The 23,084-nt window shown below is 39.0% G+C and overlaps 2 protein-coding genes across 2 annotated transcripts; one reads left to right on the top strand and one right to left on the bottom strand.

Moving 5' to 3' along the window:
* Window positions 1-263: 263 nt before the first annotated feature.
* Window positions 264-9,993, bottom strand: tdrd15 (tudor domain containing 15; the record flags this gene model as incomplete). Its single annotated transcript, XM_080047501.1, has 4 exons — window positions 264-277; window positions 868-1,031; window positions 1,440-6,152; window positions 9,962-9,993. The coding sequence occupies 4 exons, from the start codon at window positions 9,991-9,993 to the stop codon at window positions 264-266; spliced, it is 4,923 nt and encodes a 1,640-aa protein (XP_079903627.1).
* A 1,064-nt stretch (window positions 9,994-11,057) lies between these two features.
* rfx6 (regulatory factor X, 6) lies at window positions 11,058-21,371 on the top strand (the record flags this gene model as incomplete). Its single annotated transcript, XM_080047858.1, has 20 exons — window positions 11,058-11,214; window positions 12,227-12,374; window positions 12,717-12,840; window positions 13,117-13,178; window positions 13,351-13,428; window positions 13,656-13,683; window positions 13,832-13,939; window positions 14,461-14,538; window positions 14,654-14,767; window positions 15,153-15,202; window positions 15,342-15,501; window positions 15,579-15,723; window positions 16,123-16,232; window positions 16,425-16,542; window positions 18,011-18,133; window positions 18,647-18,853; window positions 19,143-19,443; window positions 19,860-20,182; window positions 20,663-20,857; window positions 21,196-21,371. The coding sequence occupies 20 exons, from the start codon at window positions 11,058-11,060 to the stop codon at window positions 21,369-21,371; spliced, it is 2,805 nt and encodes a 934-aa protein (XP_079903984.1).
* Window positions 21,372-23,084: the final 1,713 nt, after the last annotated feature.

Genomic DNA, 23,084 nt, shown 5'->3' with positions numbered 1-23,084 from the left:
CAAGCTAAGTAAATAATATAATAAAAAAAAATCACCATACCTTACTTTAAAGTCATCTTATTTAACAATAGTATTGTTCATCAAGTGTAATAAATCTTTTTTGTAAATGTAGCTCTTGCTATTTTAAGGCTAAGGCTAAATGTTCAGCCACAGCATCTCACTTGAATGAATCCGACTGTGGATGAGATGGATTTGCTTCATCCTGTAAACTTGCTGCCGGGCTTAGCTGCTCCTTTTAGCAACATGATACAACCAGGCTGCCTTCACATCAGGAAGCCTGTAACAGAAGAGAACAAAACAAAGTGACAGGACCACACTGAACTTTACTGTTGTGTGACTGTACACAACTACTAACCATTTTGCTAAAAGTGGAGGATTAGATTGATGTACACATTTCTCATTGCTTTCAGGTTTCCAGTAGTTTCAGGCTATTTCAGTATGGTATTAAAATATATCTGTAGACTACAAAAGATGTTAGTGACTGTGAACCTTTATCTTTTTATTAATGTGGACTTTTACAGGTCATATTATGAATTATTTTGTGAAAATGTGGTATATGATGGTGTGTTCAAGTACTAGTGTAAAAACTTTGACAACGGAAACCTACCTTGGGAAGTTACCTATTTATTTTTTATGTATTTAATGTACTGCAAAACTTCTGATGTAAACATTAAACATAATCCTGTACCGTACTGTGTATAATATGGGTTTTGTTTGTCTATATCTGCCAAAAAGATATTTTGTGCCACAATGCCAAAAGATGAAATCTTCCCTATGAAGGAAATCAGCAGCTTCTAAATGTTTTGCAGTGATCAACTTACACTTTTACTTGATTCAAATAAACAAAATGTGTTTGAACTTTCTTACATTTTCGAGGTCCAGACACCACGCTGAGCGCCGTCTTCCCTTCTGCTTCATCAACAGACTCATAAAGTTCAGAATTCTGGTCAAAGCCTTCATCGTCCTGGCCACAGTCTTCATCACTTTCCAGGCTATGACGGGGGGCTTTACAGGGGCTCTGTTCCTGGAACCTGAATGTATCAGAAATAAGGTAAGCTTTCTTCTTTAAAAATAAGCACACATTTGAGCTTTCTTCTAATATCACAGATGTTTAATGAAAAATACCCTGATTTTAAAAGAGGAGTTAATTGTTATTAATGAATTAACTGTTACTCAAAGTGTTAAAACATGCTTTTGTTTGTTGAAAAAAGTGATTGTTCCAAGTTAAAGTACAGTCTCAATCCTTTGATATCCCATACTATGCTTTTGGTAATGAAATTAACAAGGGATTTAACATGTTAAAGAAAAACTTTTTTATACTCCTTCACTGTATATACAATTCAAATAAATTATGAAAAGTGAAAAATAAGAGGGGAAAGGGCAGATTAAAAGCTGCTTCAGTGTAATAATGACATGAGTACAAAGTGATAAGAGCGTACCTTAGTCCTAGCATGATGTCTATGAAACTGGCGTGTCCCGCATCTACCAGCTCCTTGGCAATATGGACGCCATCAGCCAGAATGTCCACCTTCCATTGTGTGTTTGACACAAACTCTCTGAAGAAGATCTTGATCTGGTTTTTCTGGTACAAACACTGCTGGAAAAAAACTGATGCTTCATCAGTCCACTGTCCGTCCACTCCAACTGGCTTTACCCCTCTCAGGATGCAGGGATATGTCACTTTTGGGAGGTTCATGATTTCCTCTGGCAGCGATTTCAGGTTGGAGCAGTCTTCGTACGGTATGCATTCGTAAAGGCCGTAATCCACCAGGTTTAGCACAGCCGTGATGTCAGCTTGAACGATTTCGGCCCGACACCACTTGTTCTTGGACTCGGATTTCAACAGACAGCAGGTGCCGGGGAGGATGTAGGCTTCGGGAAGAGGAGTCATCTCTGAAGGGAGGTCGTCCAACATCATTGAAACTTTGTTCATGACGAGCAGCAAATCATCCAGAACCACACAGAACTCGAAGGGAGTCGTCACTGCAGCAGCCAAGCCTGAATAGGATTTGTCTATATCAATAGGAGCGAAGACAAGTTGATGAGGCGGTTTTGGGTCCAAGCTGGAATGCCGTTCTGCTTTCTCATTTCTGTTTTCAGCAGGTGATAGGACCATCTCTTCATTTTGCTGCAATGAGGTTGCGATTTGCTGAACATCTACATCTGCCCATTCACTTTTCACTTTGACAGAGGATTTTGTTGTTTTCCTTTGTGTCTTCTTAGAATTACCCTTGTTTCTGGTGGATGGTCTTCTATAGCGCCTGGAGATTATTACCCTCACTTTGGTCGTGACAGGTTGTGGTTTGAGCATGTTTTCACGATCAACAGTAGTCACATTTATTTCAGATTTAGTCGTTTCATTCTCACTCACGTCTTCCATTTCAGATGAACTGACAGAAGCCTCCTCTTTCATTTCGGATTCAGTGCTACTTTCAACTGCAACTTCCTGTGCCACTGGAAGGCCAACGGCACCATCATCAATCTCAAGCTTGACTTTCCAATGAGTTTCATATTGACGGACAAAATCAACCATGAGAGGCTTCTCCATTACAGCATCCGTGAAAGCAGCATCATTTTCGTACGCGCTGGTGTCAAGCATGGAGCATGATATGCTGAGTCTTGGCTGAGAGAGATATTCTTCTGGTATGGAGTATATCTTGTCTTGCCCAATGACTGCTGGGTTTCCGTAGTCCACAAACTCCACTTTGAAGCAGGAACTTCCTTCGTTGTCCTTCACAGCAGCCCGATACAGAGCACCATCTTCCTCGTACTCAGCCAGAACAAGGTCATTGATTTGTATCAAAGATGTGTTATTCTGTAAGGAATCTCTGAAGATGTCTGAGTTAAGATCTATAGCCATTTTCAAGATGGCAGGTTCATCCTCTGGCATTTGAAGGAAAAAACTGTTCATAGAGTTGATGTGGGAGACAAAACACTTTGCCCTGAAACCTGCACTCACTTTCACATGGGCCAAACATGTCTTCTGAGGGATCTTTGTGTCTTTTGTATACTGTGGTTTTTCAGACTTTGTGTCTGTTTCGCAGAACTCCATTTGCTGTTCTACTTTAGAGTTTGTCTGAGGTTTTAAAGCGACACTGCTCTTTGAATCTTCCTTTTTTGGTAGTTTTACTTTTGCTTTCTTCGTCTGAGCTTTATCATGGACATAATTTTTTGTGTTTTCCCTCTTAATGTGGGGTCCACTCCTAACCTGAGTGCCTCTGTGGGCATTTGATGTCTGAGTTTTTGAAGACTGTCCTTTAAATTTACTCTTGGACTTGATGGGAGGTTTTTTGATTTCTCCATGCTCAGTTCTGTGATTTGTCCCGCTGATTATGTCAAAACTCCCAACTGTATCAGGTTTAGGTAAAAGGCTGAGAATTTGCTCATTTACCTTCTCATTGATGTTAACATCTCCATCAAACAGTTCAACATTTATTGAGCCGTCTTCATTATTCCCAGCTATGACGGCTCTCACTTGCTTGTTGAGGATTGCATCATCAAGCCAATCCTTGACATCTGAATAGAGCTCTTCCTTGGACACTGAAGCAAGGCTACATCTCAGAGCCTGCATAGGCGTGTCCAACAAATCAGCAGAGTCTCTTGGCATAAACATGGCTTGTGTTTTCTCTGATATGGTTATGTTTCCATAATCCACAAAAAACACACTGAGATGCTGAGGCGACTGAAGGGGATGTGCCAAGCCTCTGTACCATTTGCCATCCCAGTATTTTGCCAGACACAGATTCGACTCAACAGCTCTTGTACTGGCTTGTATCATTTTCTCACTCTCCCTTGTGATTTTCATTTCGAGCTCTTCAATGATTCCAAAGTTTCTCTCAAGGTGACAGAAGACCTCCCATTGGCTGCTGACATGGGTGATGTAGACTTGTTCTTCGTTTCCAGGCTTTAGATCAAATGAGGAGTAGACAAAAGACTCAGGAGGACACATTGTTGGCAGGAGCTTTGTTGAAATTGTCACTTCTGTTGCCAGTCCCTGTTCCAAGTCTTGTAAGATAGCAGTGGATTTGGCCTTTTCAATGTCATTTTTGGACGTTTCCTCTTTTTCTTCACAATCCCACAGCTGCTCTGTATCCACTTTGATGTCTGATTTCACGCCATATGTTCTGCGTTGTGGGTTTTTTCCTGTCACACGTGTGTTATTCAGAACCATAGGCTCTACGGGAATGTCCTTCCAGTATTCAGCTCGATTTGAAGAGATAAGAAGCTCAGAGATACTTTGATTTTTCTCACTTCCCATCTCATAGAGATTAACGACACATTTGTTTTTTCTCATCTGGACAACCTTGACTAGCAGGGCTTTGTTTGACACAGCTCTTTTGAAAAAATCAGAGATGACAGCGGTCCAGACTTCATCCAAAGGATAAACATTAACAAGAGTACAACAGAATGCAAACGCCGGTTGACTGGTGAATTTCTCTGGTATCTTCTTGATCAACATGTGTGGCACTTTTTCAATGTTGCCGAAATCCATAAAAAGAACCTCAGCTCCATGCTCAAGAGTGTCTGTCACTAACCCCCTGTAGAAATGCATGTCTTCCTCATACACTGCACAGCATAGTGTCCCAGGTTTAGGATTTGTCAATACGTCTTCATCCAGCTTCGTTTGACTGAAGTGATTTTCCATATTTTTCATCATTTCTTCAAACTCGTCATTGCGTTTTTGTGTTCGGATCCAGAAGTGGTTTGGATTCAGGGCATGCTCAACATAGCCCACAAAGACAGAGTCTACCTGCACCTCTTCCTCTTTAAGTGTGGTGCCCAAAGCTTCACCCATCGTTGTCTGAATGCACAAATAGCCACCCTGTGGTGACAAATCCTCCTTCTCAGAAACTGACTGAACCTTCACTCTTGGAAGCTCTTGAATGGGCTCTGGTTCCTCAACATGATTATCTTTAGCACCAATAACTGTGATAGAGTAGAGATTCTGTGCTTCATCAAAACTTGTTATCTCCACATCCAACATTCTTCCAAGTAAGCCTGCCTTGAGAAAACTCAACTGAGTTTTGACTGCCTCATTCTCCTCACCAAGGCAAGGGAGCAAGCATGGGAAAGCCATGATTGGTGTGGAATAGAAATCGTGTGGCAACCTGTGGACATTCTCAACTTTGACAGATTCATAGAATCCGTAGTCAATGAACAAAACTCTAACTTGAGAGTTGACTGGGAGAAACTGCACAAAGCCTCTGTACCATTTCCCATCTTTACCTTTAACTGAGCACAATAAACCCAGATTGTCTTGAGTTTTTTGATAGTGGTCGTTGGTTCTGTACTCTGTAACTGCAGCCAGCTTCTTTGACATTTCCAAAAGATCTGTTTCCATACTAGCCTTCTGACACCAAAACAGCCCAGGGTTGACAGCAGCAGTGACCCGTACTCTGGCCCGTGTTCCACAGCTCAATCTAGGTCCACAGAATGATAGAATGTCTTCATATCCCTGCAAACCAGACGATTTGAAGATAAATTCTTGTCCCCTTGGCTTTTCAATGAGTAGGTCTGGAACTGGCTCACTGTTTTGTTTGAGCGGAACCTCTGTGAGCATCTCCACCAAGAGGAGGAAAGTGTCTGTGTCGACATGCCTCCCAAAGCCATGTTTAACAAGGTCAAAGTTGATGTCAGAGGCTTCCAATAAGAGTACTTTGTGGGGCAGGAGGGCTTGGATGTAACCTGTGACATGTCTTCCAATCAGGTGTGCAAAGTAATCCTCCACTACAGAGTGAGAACAACCTTGAAGCAGAAGTACATTTGCAAGAAAGCCACAAACTATCTTGGGAGGCAGGATGAACAGGTCGTTTGAACAGGTAGATATGTGGGCACTGTCCACAGTCAAGACATTACCGTGATCTATGAGGAAAACATCAAACAAGTCCTGCTTTCGGTTCTGAACTCTTCCTCTGTACCAACGGGCTGAAGTCAAATCTTCTACGAGGCAAAACTCTCCAACATTCACTGAAGCTTTACTCTTTGGTATGTTCTGTATTTCTCCTTGCAAGATGTTATAGTCAAGTTCACATATTGTTAGGTACTGTCCCTGGAAGTGTATCAGAGTTGCTTCAGGGTTCCAGTCCAAGTGAGTTAACTTGAGGTCCACCGGCCACAGGGCACATGGTGCAGATGGACCAGAATGTGGAGACCTGCAAATTAAAATTACTAATATTATTAACATTCAAAAAGTGTTCATTTGATGAGTTTAAGACTTTATTTGTTTAAGCACAAGGAGTTGTATAATATGGACTATTTCAGAGCCTGATGTATTCTATGTATGTATGTATGATGTATGCTTTATGTCCCACAAGCCCGGTCTGAGCTAGGAAAGACAGCTTTTAGCTTCAGTGCCCCTGACTCCTGGAACAACTTACAGCAACAAATTAAACTAAATAACTTCATATCCTTTAACCAATTTAAACAAACTATTTTAAATCTGCCAAACTCTACCTGTAACTGTTTTAATTAGGCTATATTGTACTCTCACCCATTTAATTTTAATTGCTACCACTGAATTTCACCACTGTGTAAATGTTTCAATTGTTTTTCTCTTCACCTGTTGTTGTGTATTTGATGTATTTGCGTTGAATATTGTTAATGTATTGTTGTTTTTCCTTTGAATTTGTTTGAACTCGACGTCATTGAAAATGAGGGTCACCCCTCAATTGGTCTCTCGAGGATAAATAAAAGTTAAATGAAAAAAAAATGAAATGAAAAATTCATAATAAGTCCTTAGTTCATGATTTATACTTAAATAGCAGTAAATTGATATTCCAGAACCTAATGAATCATCATAAATGTAAGTCATCATGTGATTTTTTTAAATTTTCACGTATAAAATGCAACACTATGAATAACCGTTGTAATTCGTAAACTCAAATAACATGGCAGACAGTAAATGTAATGCACATTATAGTAAAACCAGTACAGGATCTTTGCCTGTGCCTTGTGTATGGTATTACATTTTAGGGAGCTATTAGTTTATATTTATTAGAATCGATTACACAAATTACAATGTTACTGTAGCTACAGTAGACTTGTGAAAAATGCTGAAAAACGATGTTCCATTTTCCATTCAGTTATTTCTGTTGAGATGCCCTTTTCCAGTGGATGACAAAATTCCCTCTAAATGGGCCCAGACTTCTTCAATAGCTAGGAGACTGTTAGGTAGAAAAACTGATTGTCCAACGATGATAGTCGGCCTTTACACCATCAACCACAGCCTTAATCTTCTTTCTAAGGTTGTGGCTCTTAAACTGCTATCTTTCACTATGTTGGGAAATTTCTATTTCTAAAAGTATAATTTAAAATGGGAAACATTTCTTCAATACATTTATGGACCTTAATGATAAAACCATGGCTTGGCTCCCTCCATTTACTTGTGCACACATACAGTCAGTTGATAACCTGAACCTGCCCATAACACAGAATCTTTTTCACTGTTATTTTACTTTTGATCTTTTCTTTTTTTACGCCTTCTCTTGTCAAAGTCTTTGGAGTTTAATCGTTTATGCATGTTGTTAATTCCTTGTTTTCTAAGTGTTTATTTACCTGTGCCTCTGCAAAATGTTGAATGTAAATAACAAAACAAAAAACATTATAGTGAAGGTCAAATAAATGGAAATTACGTTTTTAATTTTAATTTGTCTTACTCCTAAAACAGTCGCTAAAACACAAAAAAATATAATATCCTGAAATAAAACAATTATTAAACTTTTTTTTTTTTTCATCTTCATTCAAGTATCATTCTAGTATAAGTAAGAAGATGCCAGCATCCATTTACATTTGAGTCATTGCTTTGCTTACCTTTGATGTTTGGAGGTTAGCTGTGACTGCATGGCAACAGAATCAGTAGCGGTCACATCCCAAACAGAACCTGAAGGAAAAATTATGTAGATATAAATAATTTTATTTAAAAAAAAACACACACATGAACAAACCCAGAGCTTATGTGCAGCATATCATTTGTATAACCTTAAGTAATAAATACTTCACTTTGAAACATAATTTTGATATTGGTTAATCTTTCCTTTTGAGCACTTCTTTCGTGTGTTGAACCGGCCTGTTTAGTGATTTTGGGCTATACAAATAAAACTGACTTGACTTAACACAGTGAAAACATCTGGTATAGCAATATGGCTTTTTAAATAGATTATAGTGGAATTATTTCAAGATTATTTCCAAGCTGAGCATGTTGTAGGCTACATAGACTGGCCAGTGAATAAGGAGCACTTGTCAAAAGAAATCGTCTGTCATTTTTTTTAATATTTGAAACTCAAAAGTTCCCAATTTAGAATTTTGAGATGATGCACATAACACAATATAGTGTCAAATATTCCCCAGGACCATGCAGAAGAGGATATGGTGAGAGATTACTTTTATACCCTATTTAGCATATTGTAATGTAAGTTCCTACACATAAAGGTTATATTTAGCATCTAAGAAATGTTTGTGGATCTGTCACTTCTTTTAGAAAAAAAGCAAACAAAAACCTAGAAAAAAACTGTCATGCATTAGGCCTAAATTACAAATGGTAGCTAAGTGAGCAGCTTATTTATTCTCCATTTTAGCACTCACTAGCTTAAACTTTAGTAAAACACACAAAGCAAAAAATGCGATTTTAAACCATGTTTCAAACACTTACATTACACCAGGGGTCTCCAACCTTTTTTCAACTGAGAGCTACTTTGAAAAAATGTAAGTGGCCAAGAGCTACTTGTATCAAATCGCTTATATTTATTTACATAGCACACATCAAATGAATTAAGCTTCTGTTTGAACACGTGTGAAATTGCATACCTAATGCTTTTCATAAATCATTTCCCATCAAAGGTCCAAGAACACATTACTTTACACTTTTTGTGGGCCACATATCACTGAAAATTGACATCAATGTCTATTACACTTCTTATTGTGACGCAACAGTGTTTGCCCCAGGAAATGTCTTAGTGAAGGTGGTCACCACACAGGTGTGGAGGAGGCGCGGCGCGGCGTGCTGAAAATTTTGGGGGTATTTTGCTCAAAGATGCCAATACGCACTACAGAAATAAACAACTGCTTATTTGAATAAAACAGACAACTGACCTTACAGTTGTACATTTTTAAAGTTCCTTTTTGGATAGGGGGTTGTTGTGAGATTATTGTGGACAATTAGGCCTACTGTGATAACCTATAATTCATTAATGGTTATTATTAGCCTACTTGCTTGATTTCTTTTTAAATACAGAGGTTATTGGTCGTTTTGGAACATGTATTTCCCAATTTAAAACGTAAAAATAAAGCAGCATTGAAAATTCAGAAAATACATCTTGTATGGCTACACTAGCAGGCAGTTTTACAAATAACTCAATAGTTGAAATAATAAATAAAATGTGTTTTCCCCTTAAAATGATTAAATACATTTATGCAAAGGTCAAAGACAGTGCATGCCGTAGTCATGCATGGCCGCATGCAGAGCGGCAGAGCAGCACACACACCAGCTGATAGAGAAACGCTTTGAGACACATGTGAACATTTATTTACCGCAAATCGCAAAGTTTTGACCATGGGAAGGAAGAGGTGCATTTACCTTCATCAGATTTTTAACTTGTAAAAAAAAAAAAAAAAAAAAGATTTTTTTTTTTTTTTTTACAAGTCGGTCAACCTATCAGGCGAGCTACTGAAAACCCGCCCGCGAGCTACCGGTAGCTCGCGATCGACCTGTTGGAGACCCCTGCATTACACAGTGTCCGTTTGACGCATTTGAGGTTGACAGGACTAACCAGTGACTCAGCGGGCCGTGCAGGCTAGGCTAGTTTGACATTAGCAATAGCAGCAGTACAATTAGCATAGAGCTAGCAAACTTCATATTCCCGCCTCCGCCACACTCGGTTGTCTAAATGTACCGTCAGTGCGCGGGAGCACCAGTTAGTTGTTGATAGTTTAGACTAAAGTTACCTCAGTCACGACCGTTTCCTACCTGTTGTAGCGCCTCACGTGAGACTTGTCCATGGACCTGTCAGGTATCTCCCGGTAACTCACGATGCTGCAGCGGCACCGGCACGTGCATGATCCATGGTCTGACCTCACTTCCGGCTTCTCCCAAAGGTCAGAGATGTTCGTCACAAGCTGGAGGTAAACACATCACAAAAATAGCCTACGTAGGCCTACGGTACCATCGACCTATAAAGAAAATATAGATAGATATAAGCGCCAGTGTACATGGAGATGTATAAATATGACATTCACTTGCTCAGTTCAAATGTTTTTCTGTTGGGGTTTGTTATGATACTGACAGTAAGCCTATTTATGGTTAAAACAAAGTAGGTTTAAAAAATAAAAGCACAAAAATAAAGATGCATTATTTAAAATAGTGTAGAGCTGCAACAATAGCGAGGCCTAAATGATAAAATGGTAACAATTTTGATGATCGATCATTTAAATAATTAATGTTTTATTGTTTGTTTGTATATATGATTCTTAAATGTTTTTTTAACCCCAAAAAGGAAATTGTTTGATTTTTTTTTAGGCAAATTAAAAATGTAATTGAGTTTAAGATTAAGCCAAAAAAGACATAAACAGGTGTCAAAAGAGTGAAAGATAACTTTCTTGAATCCCTGCTGGTTTTAAGCATGTATAGTGTTGTCTGAAGGGCCTGCTGACTGTGGGAGGCCGGATGGATGGATGGACAGATGGATGAGGGTTTTTTTCTGTTAATCATTAGTAACCTGGATTAGGCCCCAGTCTTCTGTCAATATGATGAATCCTTCCACGGCTTCGTTAACTCTGCCCTTCCCACAGCTCGGCTATATTAGTCTGAGGTCTAGTCTCAGGTACATCCACAGTGCAGCGTTACCACTATGTTTTAACTTTAGATCAAATGGAAAAAATGCTGGACCTAGAAATCTTTTTTAAATATATTTTTCTGGACTTGTGTGATGTTGGGCTTGAGTAATATGATTTAAAGATTGTTTGCAGACCTGATTCACAGACCTCCAGGACCAAATGAGCGGAAGTGGACTGTTGTTTTTTTCTTCTTTTTCTTCGTCACTATTCAACATTTATTTTATGTGACTATGCCGATGAAACGCAGCAGTGAGGCTTCAGCCCGCGATGGAGTATTTCTGATCCACTCTCTAACCAAGACGTTATGCAGCTCTCCAGAGGTAATGTGTACGGACTTTAACAAGCAGACGCATTTTCATCAGGAGGACGAATCTGGGATTAAATCAGGTAATGAAGCAACTCTTCTCTGTACAGCCGTGGACAAAATTAAGAGACCACTCCAAATGTTCATTGTCTTAATTTACTATGTATTGGCACATGTTTGAGTAGAATGGACATTTTGGTTTTATTTTATAAACTACTGACAACATTTCTACCAAATTCACAATAAAAATATTGTCATTAAGAGCATTTCCATGAAGTAATGTAGAGATGAAGATTGAAGAAAAATACAGACTGGTCTCTTATTTTTTTCCGCGGCTGAACATACATTTATATTTGTTGGGAGTTCAGGCCAATCAAATGTAAGCTATATATTTTATACAAATATCCTTCTCATCTCTTTACTATAATTTCTTCTGTTTTGAAATAAACTTCACTGGGAGTCAAACATTAAAGTTTCTCTGTGGTAAGATTTCAAATCTGTTGAGGTAAAAAAAAAAATGTGACACAAATGTACCACATGGTGGTGCTATTACAACAACATTGTATTAAACTTTTTGGGCCTAAAAGTGATTATGAATGATGATGAAGACACATTTGTCCAAGACTGAACTTTAGAGCAATTAGTGGCAACAAAAAAAATATTGTCACTGAGTTTATTATGAAATGCAGTTCTAAATTCTAGATTTTGTGGTTCAACCATATTAGATTTAAGTAAAGTAAAAGTGCATCAAACTTGTACTTAAGTTAATGCACTGACTTACATTCCCCAATTTTTAGACTGTGGCAGTGGGAAAAAACAGTTTCTGTGTAAATTATATCAAAATGTCAAGGTAGGAAAGCTTTTTGTTGATTCCATTCTAATCAGTCCGTGAACTGGTGACCAATATTTTTGCTTTCCCGTAAAAGATACAGAGGAAAAAAGCAGCACTATCCTCTCGTGAACTATGGACTCTATATTTGTGTGTGTGTATGTATGTGTGTGTGTGTGTGCGTGCGCGTACGTGTGTGTGTGTGTGTGTGTGTGTGTGTGCGTGCGTGTGTGTGTGTGTGTGTGTGTGTGTGTGTGTTTTCTCAGAGGCGGAGGACAGTAATGAGACGCCGTCGTCAGAGGAAGACACAGACCTGGTGGACTTTAACCCAGAGCTGACCATCAAACAGAGCAGGAAGACTATCAGTCAGATCATCAAGGACAAGAAGAAACAGACACAGCTCACTCTACAGTGGTAAGAGCACCGGAAGCATCCATGCATATAGTACAATCACAGTAACTTCACTACCTCCATCCTGCAGTATTTAGTATTTACAGATCAGATTTTGTATGCAGCCTTTTCTCATTTTATAATGAAAAAAATACAATTTACTGGTCTTAAAAATGCATTTTTGTTTGCATGCTTTTTAAGAAGAAAATCTATGGGGCGCTCCGGTGCCGTAGTGGATAGAGCTTGTACTATATTGGCTCCGGCCTCATTGCAATGGTTGCGGGTTCAAATCCGACCTATGGACCTTTACTGCGTGTCATCCCCCCTCGCTCTCTGTCTCCTCATTTCAACTCTGTTTCTCAACAGGCTGGAGGAGAATTACATAGTGTGTGAAGGAGTGTGTCTGCCTCGATGTATCCTCTACGCTCACTACCTGGACTTCTGCAGGAAGGAGAAACTGGAGCCGGCCTGTGCTGCTACTTTTGGAAAGGTGTGTGTGTGTGTGTGTGTGTGTGTGTGTGTGTGAGTGTGTGTGTGTGTGTGTGTGTGTGTGTGTGTGTGTGTGTGTGTGTGTGTGTGTTTGTGTGTTTGTGTGTGTGTGTGTGTGTGTGTGTGTGTGTGTGTGTGTGTGTGTGTGTGTGTTGGTGTGTGTGAGTGTTTGTATAGAAAGCCAGAAGGTTCTCTATACAATCAGAAACTGTAACATGTATCTATCTGTAAAAACACCTTACTACTACTAAAGAGTTTAATCTCCTCTCCTTATCAGACGATTAGACAGAAGTTTCCTCTCCTCACAACAAGAAGACTGGGCACCCGGGGACACTCAAAGTAATTGCAAGCATTCACTCTTAGTTTGGTACCTTCATATTTTTGAACTTTGGTGGAAAAAAATTAAAAAGTTGTCACATACACAAACTTAGAGCTCCAACATTTTGTTTAAAACATATCATTCATGGTCATTGGACTTCATGGTTATTATTTGATGTATTCATCTTGACAGATATCACTACTATGGGATTGGCATCAAAGAGAGCAGCGCTTACTACCACTCTGTTTATTCTGGGAAAGGTTTGACCAGGTAACAAAACATTAACATGATTTCTTCTCTTTTTTCTTCTTCTTTTCCCCCTTCTTCTTTAATATACTGTATCAGCACAAATAATGCCGTGTTTAGAGAATTTTCTTTATATTTCAAGATTTCAATGTCGAAATATGATTTACAACATATATTCATGTTTTAATATCCCTGTTGATCAAAGCTTTTTGTGAACATCTGTGGTCAAATCTGTTTCTTTTTGTTCACAGATTTTCAGGGAGCAAGCTCAAGAACGAGGTAAGTGAAAATGTAAAATGTGTTACTTAAAAAGTAACTAAACACCAGACTAAAAAAAGCAAATCAGTGTTTTGCTTCCTGAATTAAAAATGTAATGGCTTGACATTGTAATAAAATGACAATGGGTTGGCATTGCTGTATCTTTCAGGGAGGTTTTACCAGGAAATATTCTTTGAGCTCTAAAACCGGAACGTTGCTCCCGGACTTCCCCAACGCTCAGCATCTTCTGCTGCAGGGAAATATCTCCAGAGATAAGGTTGGTGATAACGCCCAAATTGAAAAATTATGACTTTATTCTCGCAATATTGTCAAAGGCTTTTTCCCTTAAGATGGCCATAAAACTCCATCATCGGTGATAAACATAAAATTATTTTGAGATTTATTTTATATTTATTGTAAACAATTAAAAAGCTTGGTATGGTCTCATACCTGCTGCATTGAGAAAATACTTTCTAATTTTAAACCAATAACCAAGATGTCAAATATACTTAATCTTAATTTTGACACATACAATACTACCTACCGCAAATGTACTTAATTGTAAAAATATGACATTGACAATAGTTGTTAAAGACTTACTTCACCGGTGGGAATATGAAGGTGTATTGAACTCTGAGATCCTATTTAGTATAAATGTGCAACATTTTTTTAAATCGGTTCATCCTAGCCTGAGAAAAGGCAGAAAGAGTGTTTTATGGTCTCACTGTCTAACCCTACATTTTACTAGTGTGACATCACACACATAATGATTGGTTCTTCCTTATCGTCTTTTTGCAGGTGGACACTCTGATCATGATGTATAAAACACACTGCCAGTGCATCCTGGACAACGCCATTAATGTCAACTTTGAGGAGGTGATACTTACAGTCACATGATAGCATTTTATTATTCATATACCACTGAAGAAAGTTCCAACAGTTTACCTTTACCACTCAAATGGAATCAACTCTTCAACTGTTCTTGTTCCAGATTCAGAATTTCCTGCTGCATTTCTGGCAGGGGATGCCCGACCACCTGCTGCCGCTGCTGGAAAACCCTGTTATAGTCGATATCTTCTGCGTCTGTGACTCCATTCTCTACAAGGTTGTTGTCAAATGCTGTTTATGGAGTTCTGTATTTTTTAAAGAATAATGTGTACAAAATGTCTCAAACTAAGACATTTTGAGACATAAATCCAACCCATTATCATCAATAAAATGTTGATAGATAATTTAATGGATATTTTGAACTGATGCCACGACTTAAAATATATAATTTTTTTCAGCTTATTGCATGGCATTTTTTGCTTAATATTTCAATAAATGGGAAGTTTGTATTTGTTTGTATTCGAGAATAATTTTAACTACTTTGGGCTAGGGACAATTTAGCATAACACATGACTATGACCAAGCTGATAAAGAGGAGATCTTTGTTGATTAGATACAGTAGTTTGCTTATAGTTTAACTAATGAGTTCCTTATTTTCTCAGGTTTTAACAGATGTTCTGATTCCTGCTACAATGCAGGAGATGCCTGAAAGGTTTGTCACTTTAACTTCACTTCATGTGTTATTGTCAAATGACTTTCTGAGGCTCTTTGTGACGCCAGGTTTCCTGATAAAAAGATAATTTCCAATGAAACCCTTCCTGATCCTGATCTGTTTGCATGTTATTCATCAGTCTGTTGGCAGACATCCGCAACTTTGCCAAACACTGGGAGCACTGGCTAGCCTCCTCGCTGGAGAACCTCCCAGAATGCCTTGCAGCCAAGAAACTGCCCATAGCGCGCCATTTTGTTTCATCCCTGAAGAGACAGACCTCTTTCTTACACCTGGCACAGGTACAACGATCAACCAAAGAACAGAAGATAACATACATAACACTGTATTTATTCATCCGTTTCCCCATGATTTCCAGATAGCCCGCCCGGCGCTGTTTGATCAGGCTGTAGTGAACAGCATGGTGTTGGATATCGACAATGTGGATCTCAGCAGCATCAGCTCTCAGCCTCTGCTCAGCATTAACACTGCTGGAGACCAAGATCCAGACATCTACTCTGAGTGTAAGGCAGCTACTGACCATCAAGTTCATATTTGATCAAATTAACCTGAATTGACAATTCACTTCAAAACAATGAGACTTGCTTACAGGGACGAGTCAGCGATTCTGGAGAATGCTTGTTTTCAAAATCACTCAAAAAAGGCAAAAAAAATCCAGTGTTAATACATGGCCTAGGCTCTGTAAACTAGCTAGCTAAGGTGGGCTTCCTTTTTTTACATAAGTGTTTTGCAGTGCACACAGTACAGACATTCAGCATATCTTGAAGAAGTATTAACTGATTTTTTGACAAGAGATTATTTTGACAACAACGTTCTCCAGAATCACCGACTCCATTGTATATTTTATATAATGGTATTCTTGCAATTTCCTGAAGTTAAATTTTTTTTTCTTATTTTTCCAGATGACTCCATCACCGTCTTTCAGGAGTTGAAGGAGCTGCTGAGGAAGAACGCCACAGTGGAGGCCTTCATCGAGTGGCTAGACTCCGTGGTGGAGCATAAAGTCATCAAGGTAACAGCTGTTCGCCTGCTGCTGCGTGTGTGCTCCTATTTGTCCTGCAAATGTCCCGTTGTGCAAACAAATGTGTGTGTGTGTGTGTGTGTGTGTGTGTGTGTGTGTGTGCGTGTGCGTGTGCGTGTGCGTGTGCGTGTGCGTGTGTTTGTGTGTGTGTGTGTGTGTTTGTGTGTGTGTGTGTGCCATCAGCCCGGTAAGCAGAGCGGCCGGTCGGTTAAGAGGCGAGCTCAGGATTTCCTCCTACGCTGGAGTTTTTTTGGTGCCAGAGTGATGCACAACCTCACGCTCAACAACGCCTCCAGCTTTGGTGAGAACATTTGTTAAGTTGAAAAATCTATACGTCCGATTTATCTATTGATTTAAGATTATTTTTGGGCACTTTTGATTTTATTAATAGACAGTTTAATCAGACAGAGAGAGGGGAAAGACATGCAGAAAACGACCCGGGCCGGATTTGGAAAGGGGGGGGGCTCTAACCAATACACCACAAGCACAGCCCCCAAACACCCTCCCCCCTTCTGATTGTTTATTTGACCGGACACAGAGTGAAAGAGTATTTTGAAAACAACTTTCTTTAACCTTTATATATGGTTTTTCTTTTACCCTTATATATTCAAAGCCACGATTACATTCACACACTATCTCATCTGTAAGCTGCCCGTTAACAATCCCATTCTCATCTCTTGGCCTCTGAGCCGCTGTCATCGGTTACTGGTTTATAACTGATAACAGTAAAGCGGTTAATCAGGCAATTTTAAAAAACAATTAATCAAAGCCACATTCTGATTAAAATGAAAACATGAAGCTTATTGTTTGTGGAATTAATAACTGTCAGTCAGCTAATTAAGTTTGTGCTCCTTTCTTTCCCATCATTTAGTCTACAGGATACACACACACATACACACACACACACACACACACAAACACACAAACACACACACACACCCACAAACACACACACAAGACTAATACAAGCCAGCTCAGAGCAGATTGCTACAATAGCGCCATAAATTGTAATGGCCTGTCTCGCCTTGATTAAACAAAGTCTTATCTTGTGGGTCGCGTGCTCTCTGTTCAAACACACGAACACAGAAAGTATGTGTATGTGAATAAACACCAAACCATTTGGTGGCTCCTTCTGTGAAGCTCAAACGCGACCTGCGACCCTGTAGGTCAAACATAGAGCAGCTTGATCTAAAAATCAGGTCTGTTGAGTCAATATTCTCTTTTAAAGGTGGAGTATAGTATTGTATTTATTGTTTTTTATCTTTTTTTTAAGTATTTTAGCTATGAGGGAATGTGTGTTTGTAATGTCTGTCCATACGCTGTTTGTGACACTGTAATTTCCTGTAAAGGATTATTAAAGGATCTATCTATCTATCTATCTGGAGTCAGCAATTCTGACTTGTTGTCAAAATCACTTTTTGTCAAAATCAGTGATTTTTTATTCACCAGAGCTGACTTTTATTAAAATAAAAAAATGCAGTTCTCTTGTTATTCTCTTATTTTATTTTTCTATGTACACCAAACTGCTTTTAGCTGTATTTTTTTAAATTGCATTACTAATGAGTGTCCTTTTATGCTGCTTTGTAATGTGGAATTTGAAAAAGTGTTTTAAAAAAAGTTATTATTATTAATAAAGGTCAAACTAACAGTAGATAAAGAAGAAAATGCAGTGAGTGAGCTCAGCTGGAATCAAGGAGTAGAATGTCTGAAAACTTGGGTGTAGTTCTGTCATGACCTCTTTCTTCTTCCTTGTATTTTGACATGGACAGGTTCCTTCCACCTGATCCGGATGCTGTTAGACGAATACATCCTACTGGCTTTGGAAACTCAGTTCAACAACGACAAGGAGCAGGACCTGCAGAACCTACTGGACAAATACATGAAAAATGCAGGTATCAATCAAGCATCAAAACTGACACTGACACTGAAGAATTTCAGCTGTAAATGTACAGAAAGTCTACAATTGTTTAGGATTTTTATTTTGAACAAAAGTGTGTCGGCTTGAAAAATAATTATTTATTTATTGTACAGACAACGTTGACTTCTTGTTGTTGTCAAAGCTATTTCTCTATTATTTTATTATTATTCTAAAGCTAAGTCTTTTAATTCAAGTGTGCTGGGGTATTTAGTTTTTCTTTTAATTTTGAATTTTTATTTTACCATCATGGGCATAGTGAAGACAAACCCCATTAAAATAAAAATGTTAAAATGTTGTAAGATAACCACTGTATTAATTCTAATTTAAAATTTATTTTTTTAAATAATTTGAAACATTATATTATGTTTTTTCAAACCAAGATAATGCTTCCGTCAGTTGAATTAAATATAACAAAATAGGATTAAATTTGATATAAAAAACTATAGGTGTTGCTGTTAATGACGTGATGTTACTTTGTCTCTTTCAGATGCAAGTAAAGCAGCGTTCATGGCCTCCCCCAGCTCCTGCTTCTTAGCCAATCGCAACAAGGTGAGCGCTGCCGTCGACCAATCGGTGAAGAACGAGTCTCTGGGAGAACACGCCTACATGTCTCTCTCCACCAATCAGCAGCAAAGTCTGGAAACAAGCGCCGGCATCTACCAGGGGACAGAGTCGGTTGGGTTCACTGTGTCAGGTAGAGGAAAATATTATTATAATGCATTTGCATCACAAAAAGATTTCTGATACATACGAGAATGTTTAAATCTTACACAAATGCATTTATTTCAACAGTAGCCAATCAGATGTCTCCCTCATTTCCCACCAATCACATATAGATCACAAAATATATTTGTGAATCCTTCTGTGTGCATGTATTCATTTTGAGACTGATATGAGCCCTATATGGATCATTCATTGTTAATAGAAAAATTGTCCCAGATGCTAAGAATATTTTCCCTCTTCACACACACACTCAAACACAGGTGGTCAGATGGACTTCTCTCAGGTCAGCGGACCGCTCATGACGCCCCCTATCTCTCCAGCAGCGTTAGTGCACCGAGGCTCTGTCATCAACCAGGGGCCCATGACAGGGAGACCACTCACCTCTACTGCTTCTTCCAACTCCACATCCTCCTCCTGCCTGTCTGCTCTCACTGCCATGACGCAGCCCGGCCCTTGCTCTTCATACCCGGAGACCCTGTACCACTGCTTACCTCAGAACAGCTCCAGTTACTTCCCTCCAGTCAGCGGTTCATCAGCATCAACCTACCAGCCTGCACTCAGGTCAGATTCATAAAGTTCATATAGCATCTTTAGTGCTGTGCAACTACAGCATGTCTGACTTTACTGACATTTCACAGCTGTGGGGGGACGGCAGTATTTCAGTCTGTGGGGACTTGGGTTTGAAACCGGAGGGTCGCTGGTTCAAGGCCAGCATGGAGAAGTCTTGGAGTGTGGACTGGTTGCTGGAGAGGTGCCAGTCCACTTCCTGACCCTTAAGCAAGGCACTGAACCCCTATAATCTTCTCTATGAGACAGGCTGTCCGCTCTGACATCTGTCCATTAATGTAATAATGAGAATTATTAACTTATTGGCTCAGTAACCAATTTCGATTTACGAGCAAACAACTAACAATTCATCCTGACAACAAATCATTTTTTTTTAAATATTCTGAGGGTTTATTTGTGTGTGTTTTTAGACCTCAGACTCAGAGTCAGTGTTTGGCTTCGGTTCAGTCCCAGGCTTCATCGCTGGCCTACCATCTCTCTCGGTACCCCTCCTTCAACGACCAGCAGCTCACTAAAGACGTGTTCTACAGTCATCACCCGTCCTCTAACAGCACCACCTGCTCCCTCACCCCGTACGGCTCGGTGGGTCGACCCGCGTCCGGCTACAGCGCAGGCCCAGACCCTGTCCAGACGGACCAGGGGCTGGAGGCTCAGCTCATGGAGTCTGCTGAGGGGTTCGGCTTCGTGGGCGGAGGCTGTCAGGGACAAACGTATTCTGCTACAGGACACGGCGGTAAGTTATAATGTGGAATTAATAGGGTAAATTATTTAACTTATAGAAATCATCATGAAACCTTGCCTGTTGATAACTTACATTTAAAAAAAAGCTTTGTTTTGCAATTTTTGGAGTAAATATGGATGAATAAATGTGTCTACGTTTTAACTAATCTGAGCAAAACATAAATGTATTTATGCAAAACTTTTTCAGAATAAGTTTCAGTGTTTAAGAAATATGCTGACAAACCTTGGCTTTGGTTTTTTCACAGTAGTCTCATCAATAAAGAGTCAAAAGTATATAAATGAAGGACAGTCAAAAACGTGTGACCCCTTCAAGTTAAGGTGAAGGTGGTTTTATCCATCTCTAATCTGCTTTTTAGAGATTTGCAGAGGTTAAAAATTCACTATTTAAAAAAAAAAACATATTTTTTTTCCAAACAGAAATGAACACATAAAAAAACAGTCACTCAAAGCCCAACCTTTTCACCTGTGGTAGGTTACTATGGCAACAGCAGTTACCTTGACAGCCAGCGCATGACATCACTGGTTGACCAGCACGTGTCCGTCATCAGCACCGTCGGCAGTCTGCGCCCGTTCCCTTCAAACTACTCTGAGGTCCACGATCCACTCAACATCCTGGACGAACCGGGACGGAAAACTACGTATTTCACTGAGGCAGAAGTTGCAGCAGGTCGGCAGGATAACACACACCCTTCTTTCCATCCCCAAACTTCCCTGCTATTAAGTATGGCAGAAAAAGATTTAGGATGTTCCATGCGACCGAATGTAGTAGGACATCCAGGTATTTTTGGCATACTGCATTTGACAAGCATAGATTGTAACAATCCTAAAACTTTTTCTGGCATGGTAAATAGTATGTAAGTGTATGGCTAGTGTGACACTCAATATGTAAATGCTGTGTTGACAGCTTGTTTCCGCTGCCCCAAAGTGGCAAAAATCAAATACAAACAAACAGAAGCAAAATCCCTTCCAATTGAACTTTTTTCATTTGTGTATTTTCTTGCTCAGATCATTCCCTCTCCACGTCAGGATCTGCTCCGTGCATGTTTGGAGTTGCGTCTCAGTTCACCTCGCAGGACGCATTGCTTTCTCAGCAGCGCGTGCCGACATCTTCAGAGGTTCAGGACCTGGTGTCGTCACTGCCTCCCATCAATACTGTCTTCATGGGAACAGGGGGAGTATAATGACACTAACATTTGCCATACTGTCTGTAAGGTAAAGTATAAACCTTAGTGAAAGAATTAAGGACACTGCTGCATCAAGAGAAATATGTACAGTATATAGTAACACTGTTTTTATTGAGAATGACGTAAATGACAACTGCCAATTGTTTTATGCCCAACAAAGTAAAGATATTTATTTGTATTTAAACGTGTGTAATTAACATACAAACTATGACACAGTTTATAGGATATATATATTTATTCTAATCTGTAATTCTTTCCAGTTTGATAAATCATAATCAAAAATGTAAATGCAAAATGTTGTAAATAAAATCTTTATTAGTCACAATTGTGTCAGTCTTCCATTTTATGTTTTACTTCAGTAAAATTACAAAATATACATGATAAAGTACTAAAAGTAAAGGTTGTAGTAGTTACGTTATATAGTCGATTTCAGATGAATGAATAATAATATGTCCATGACTTTGATGTTGCAGCTTTAACGGTGGGTTTTAATCTCACTTACTTTATATACTTCTCGGTAAGTAAACACTTATTTTAACCTGGTACCAACATATAATTCTGTTACATAATTATATTTTGTACTATGTATCTGAATCTAACAAGTACAGTACATGCGGCTTATATTTAGCATGTTTGACCATTTAGTTATTTGCTATAATTATAGAGAACATGAACAGAACAGTTTGTATCCTTGTCCTTGTCTGCCTCTGCAGCAGATTGACTTCCAGTAAATGATACCCAATAGAATCCTTATCTCCTCCGTTTCAAAGACCTCATGTCAGAGCGTTAAACACACGACTCTTTAATGGCTGAACCCTGAGATTACACGATGGAACACACAATACCGTGACTCAAAGATGGTCGCTTTATATTTGTAATTATTTGGTTTGTCCATGGCACAATGGAGGGAGATATGAGACGGATAAAAGTGTTTACCAAAATGTGACAAGAACCAACACAGAGAGAGGGAGAGAGGAGAGAGGGAGGGTTGGTGGATGACGCCTGAGTGAAAGCTGTTAATGCCACACCATGGTGACCTCAGTTAAACACGGGAACATGTCTCCTCTTGAGTTTGTCGGCACTGGAGCAGATGGGACGTCGTAAAAAATGTAAGAGTAAGTAGGCTGAAAAGGGACAGGCTGAGTGGTTAGTTTCCTCTGATCGAACATACTATGATGAGACTGAAAATGTGTGTTTATCTATATTTATCAGAGGAAAAATAATCTTTTGAATTCACTAAACTGAGAAGAAAAATTAATTTGAGTGAAGCCCTGAGCTGAACAACTGTATGGCAATGACACAATTACCCTGTTTCTTGAAATGGATGTAAAACATTTCAATTCAGTATCTTCCTATTTTGATATGATTTTTTAAACACTTTTTCCACTGTTAAACCAATAACTTTTTTCTTGTACTTGTAAGGATGGAGAAGCATGAATGTTATAAATTGTACCCTTTATGATCACTCCACTTGAACATTCCCACTTTAAAATGACATCTGAAAAAACTGATATGGTAACACTTAATTTTACAGATCCCTAAAAAAAAGCATTTTCCATGAAATTTCTAGGAAATAAGAATGTATTGAATGAAATCAGATATGGATAAAACTGCCAGGCCACTGTTGAATATCTAATGAAAAACCAGATAAGTTCAAATATTGGCATGAGGCAGACACCTTTAGATGAATGGCCGTGCTCCCTCCTCCCT

The sequence above is a fragment of the Ammodytes marinus genome, assembly GCF_949987685.1.
Source record: "Ammodytes marinus genome assembly, chromosome: 19".
Classification (NCBI taxonomy): Eukaryota; Metazoa; Chordata; class Actinopteri; order Uranoscopiformes; family Ammodytidae; genus Ammodytes; species Ammodytes marinus.
This window is presented reverse-complemented; position numbering and strand designations above follow the sequence as displayed.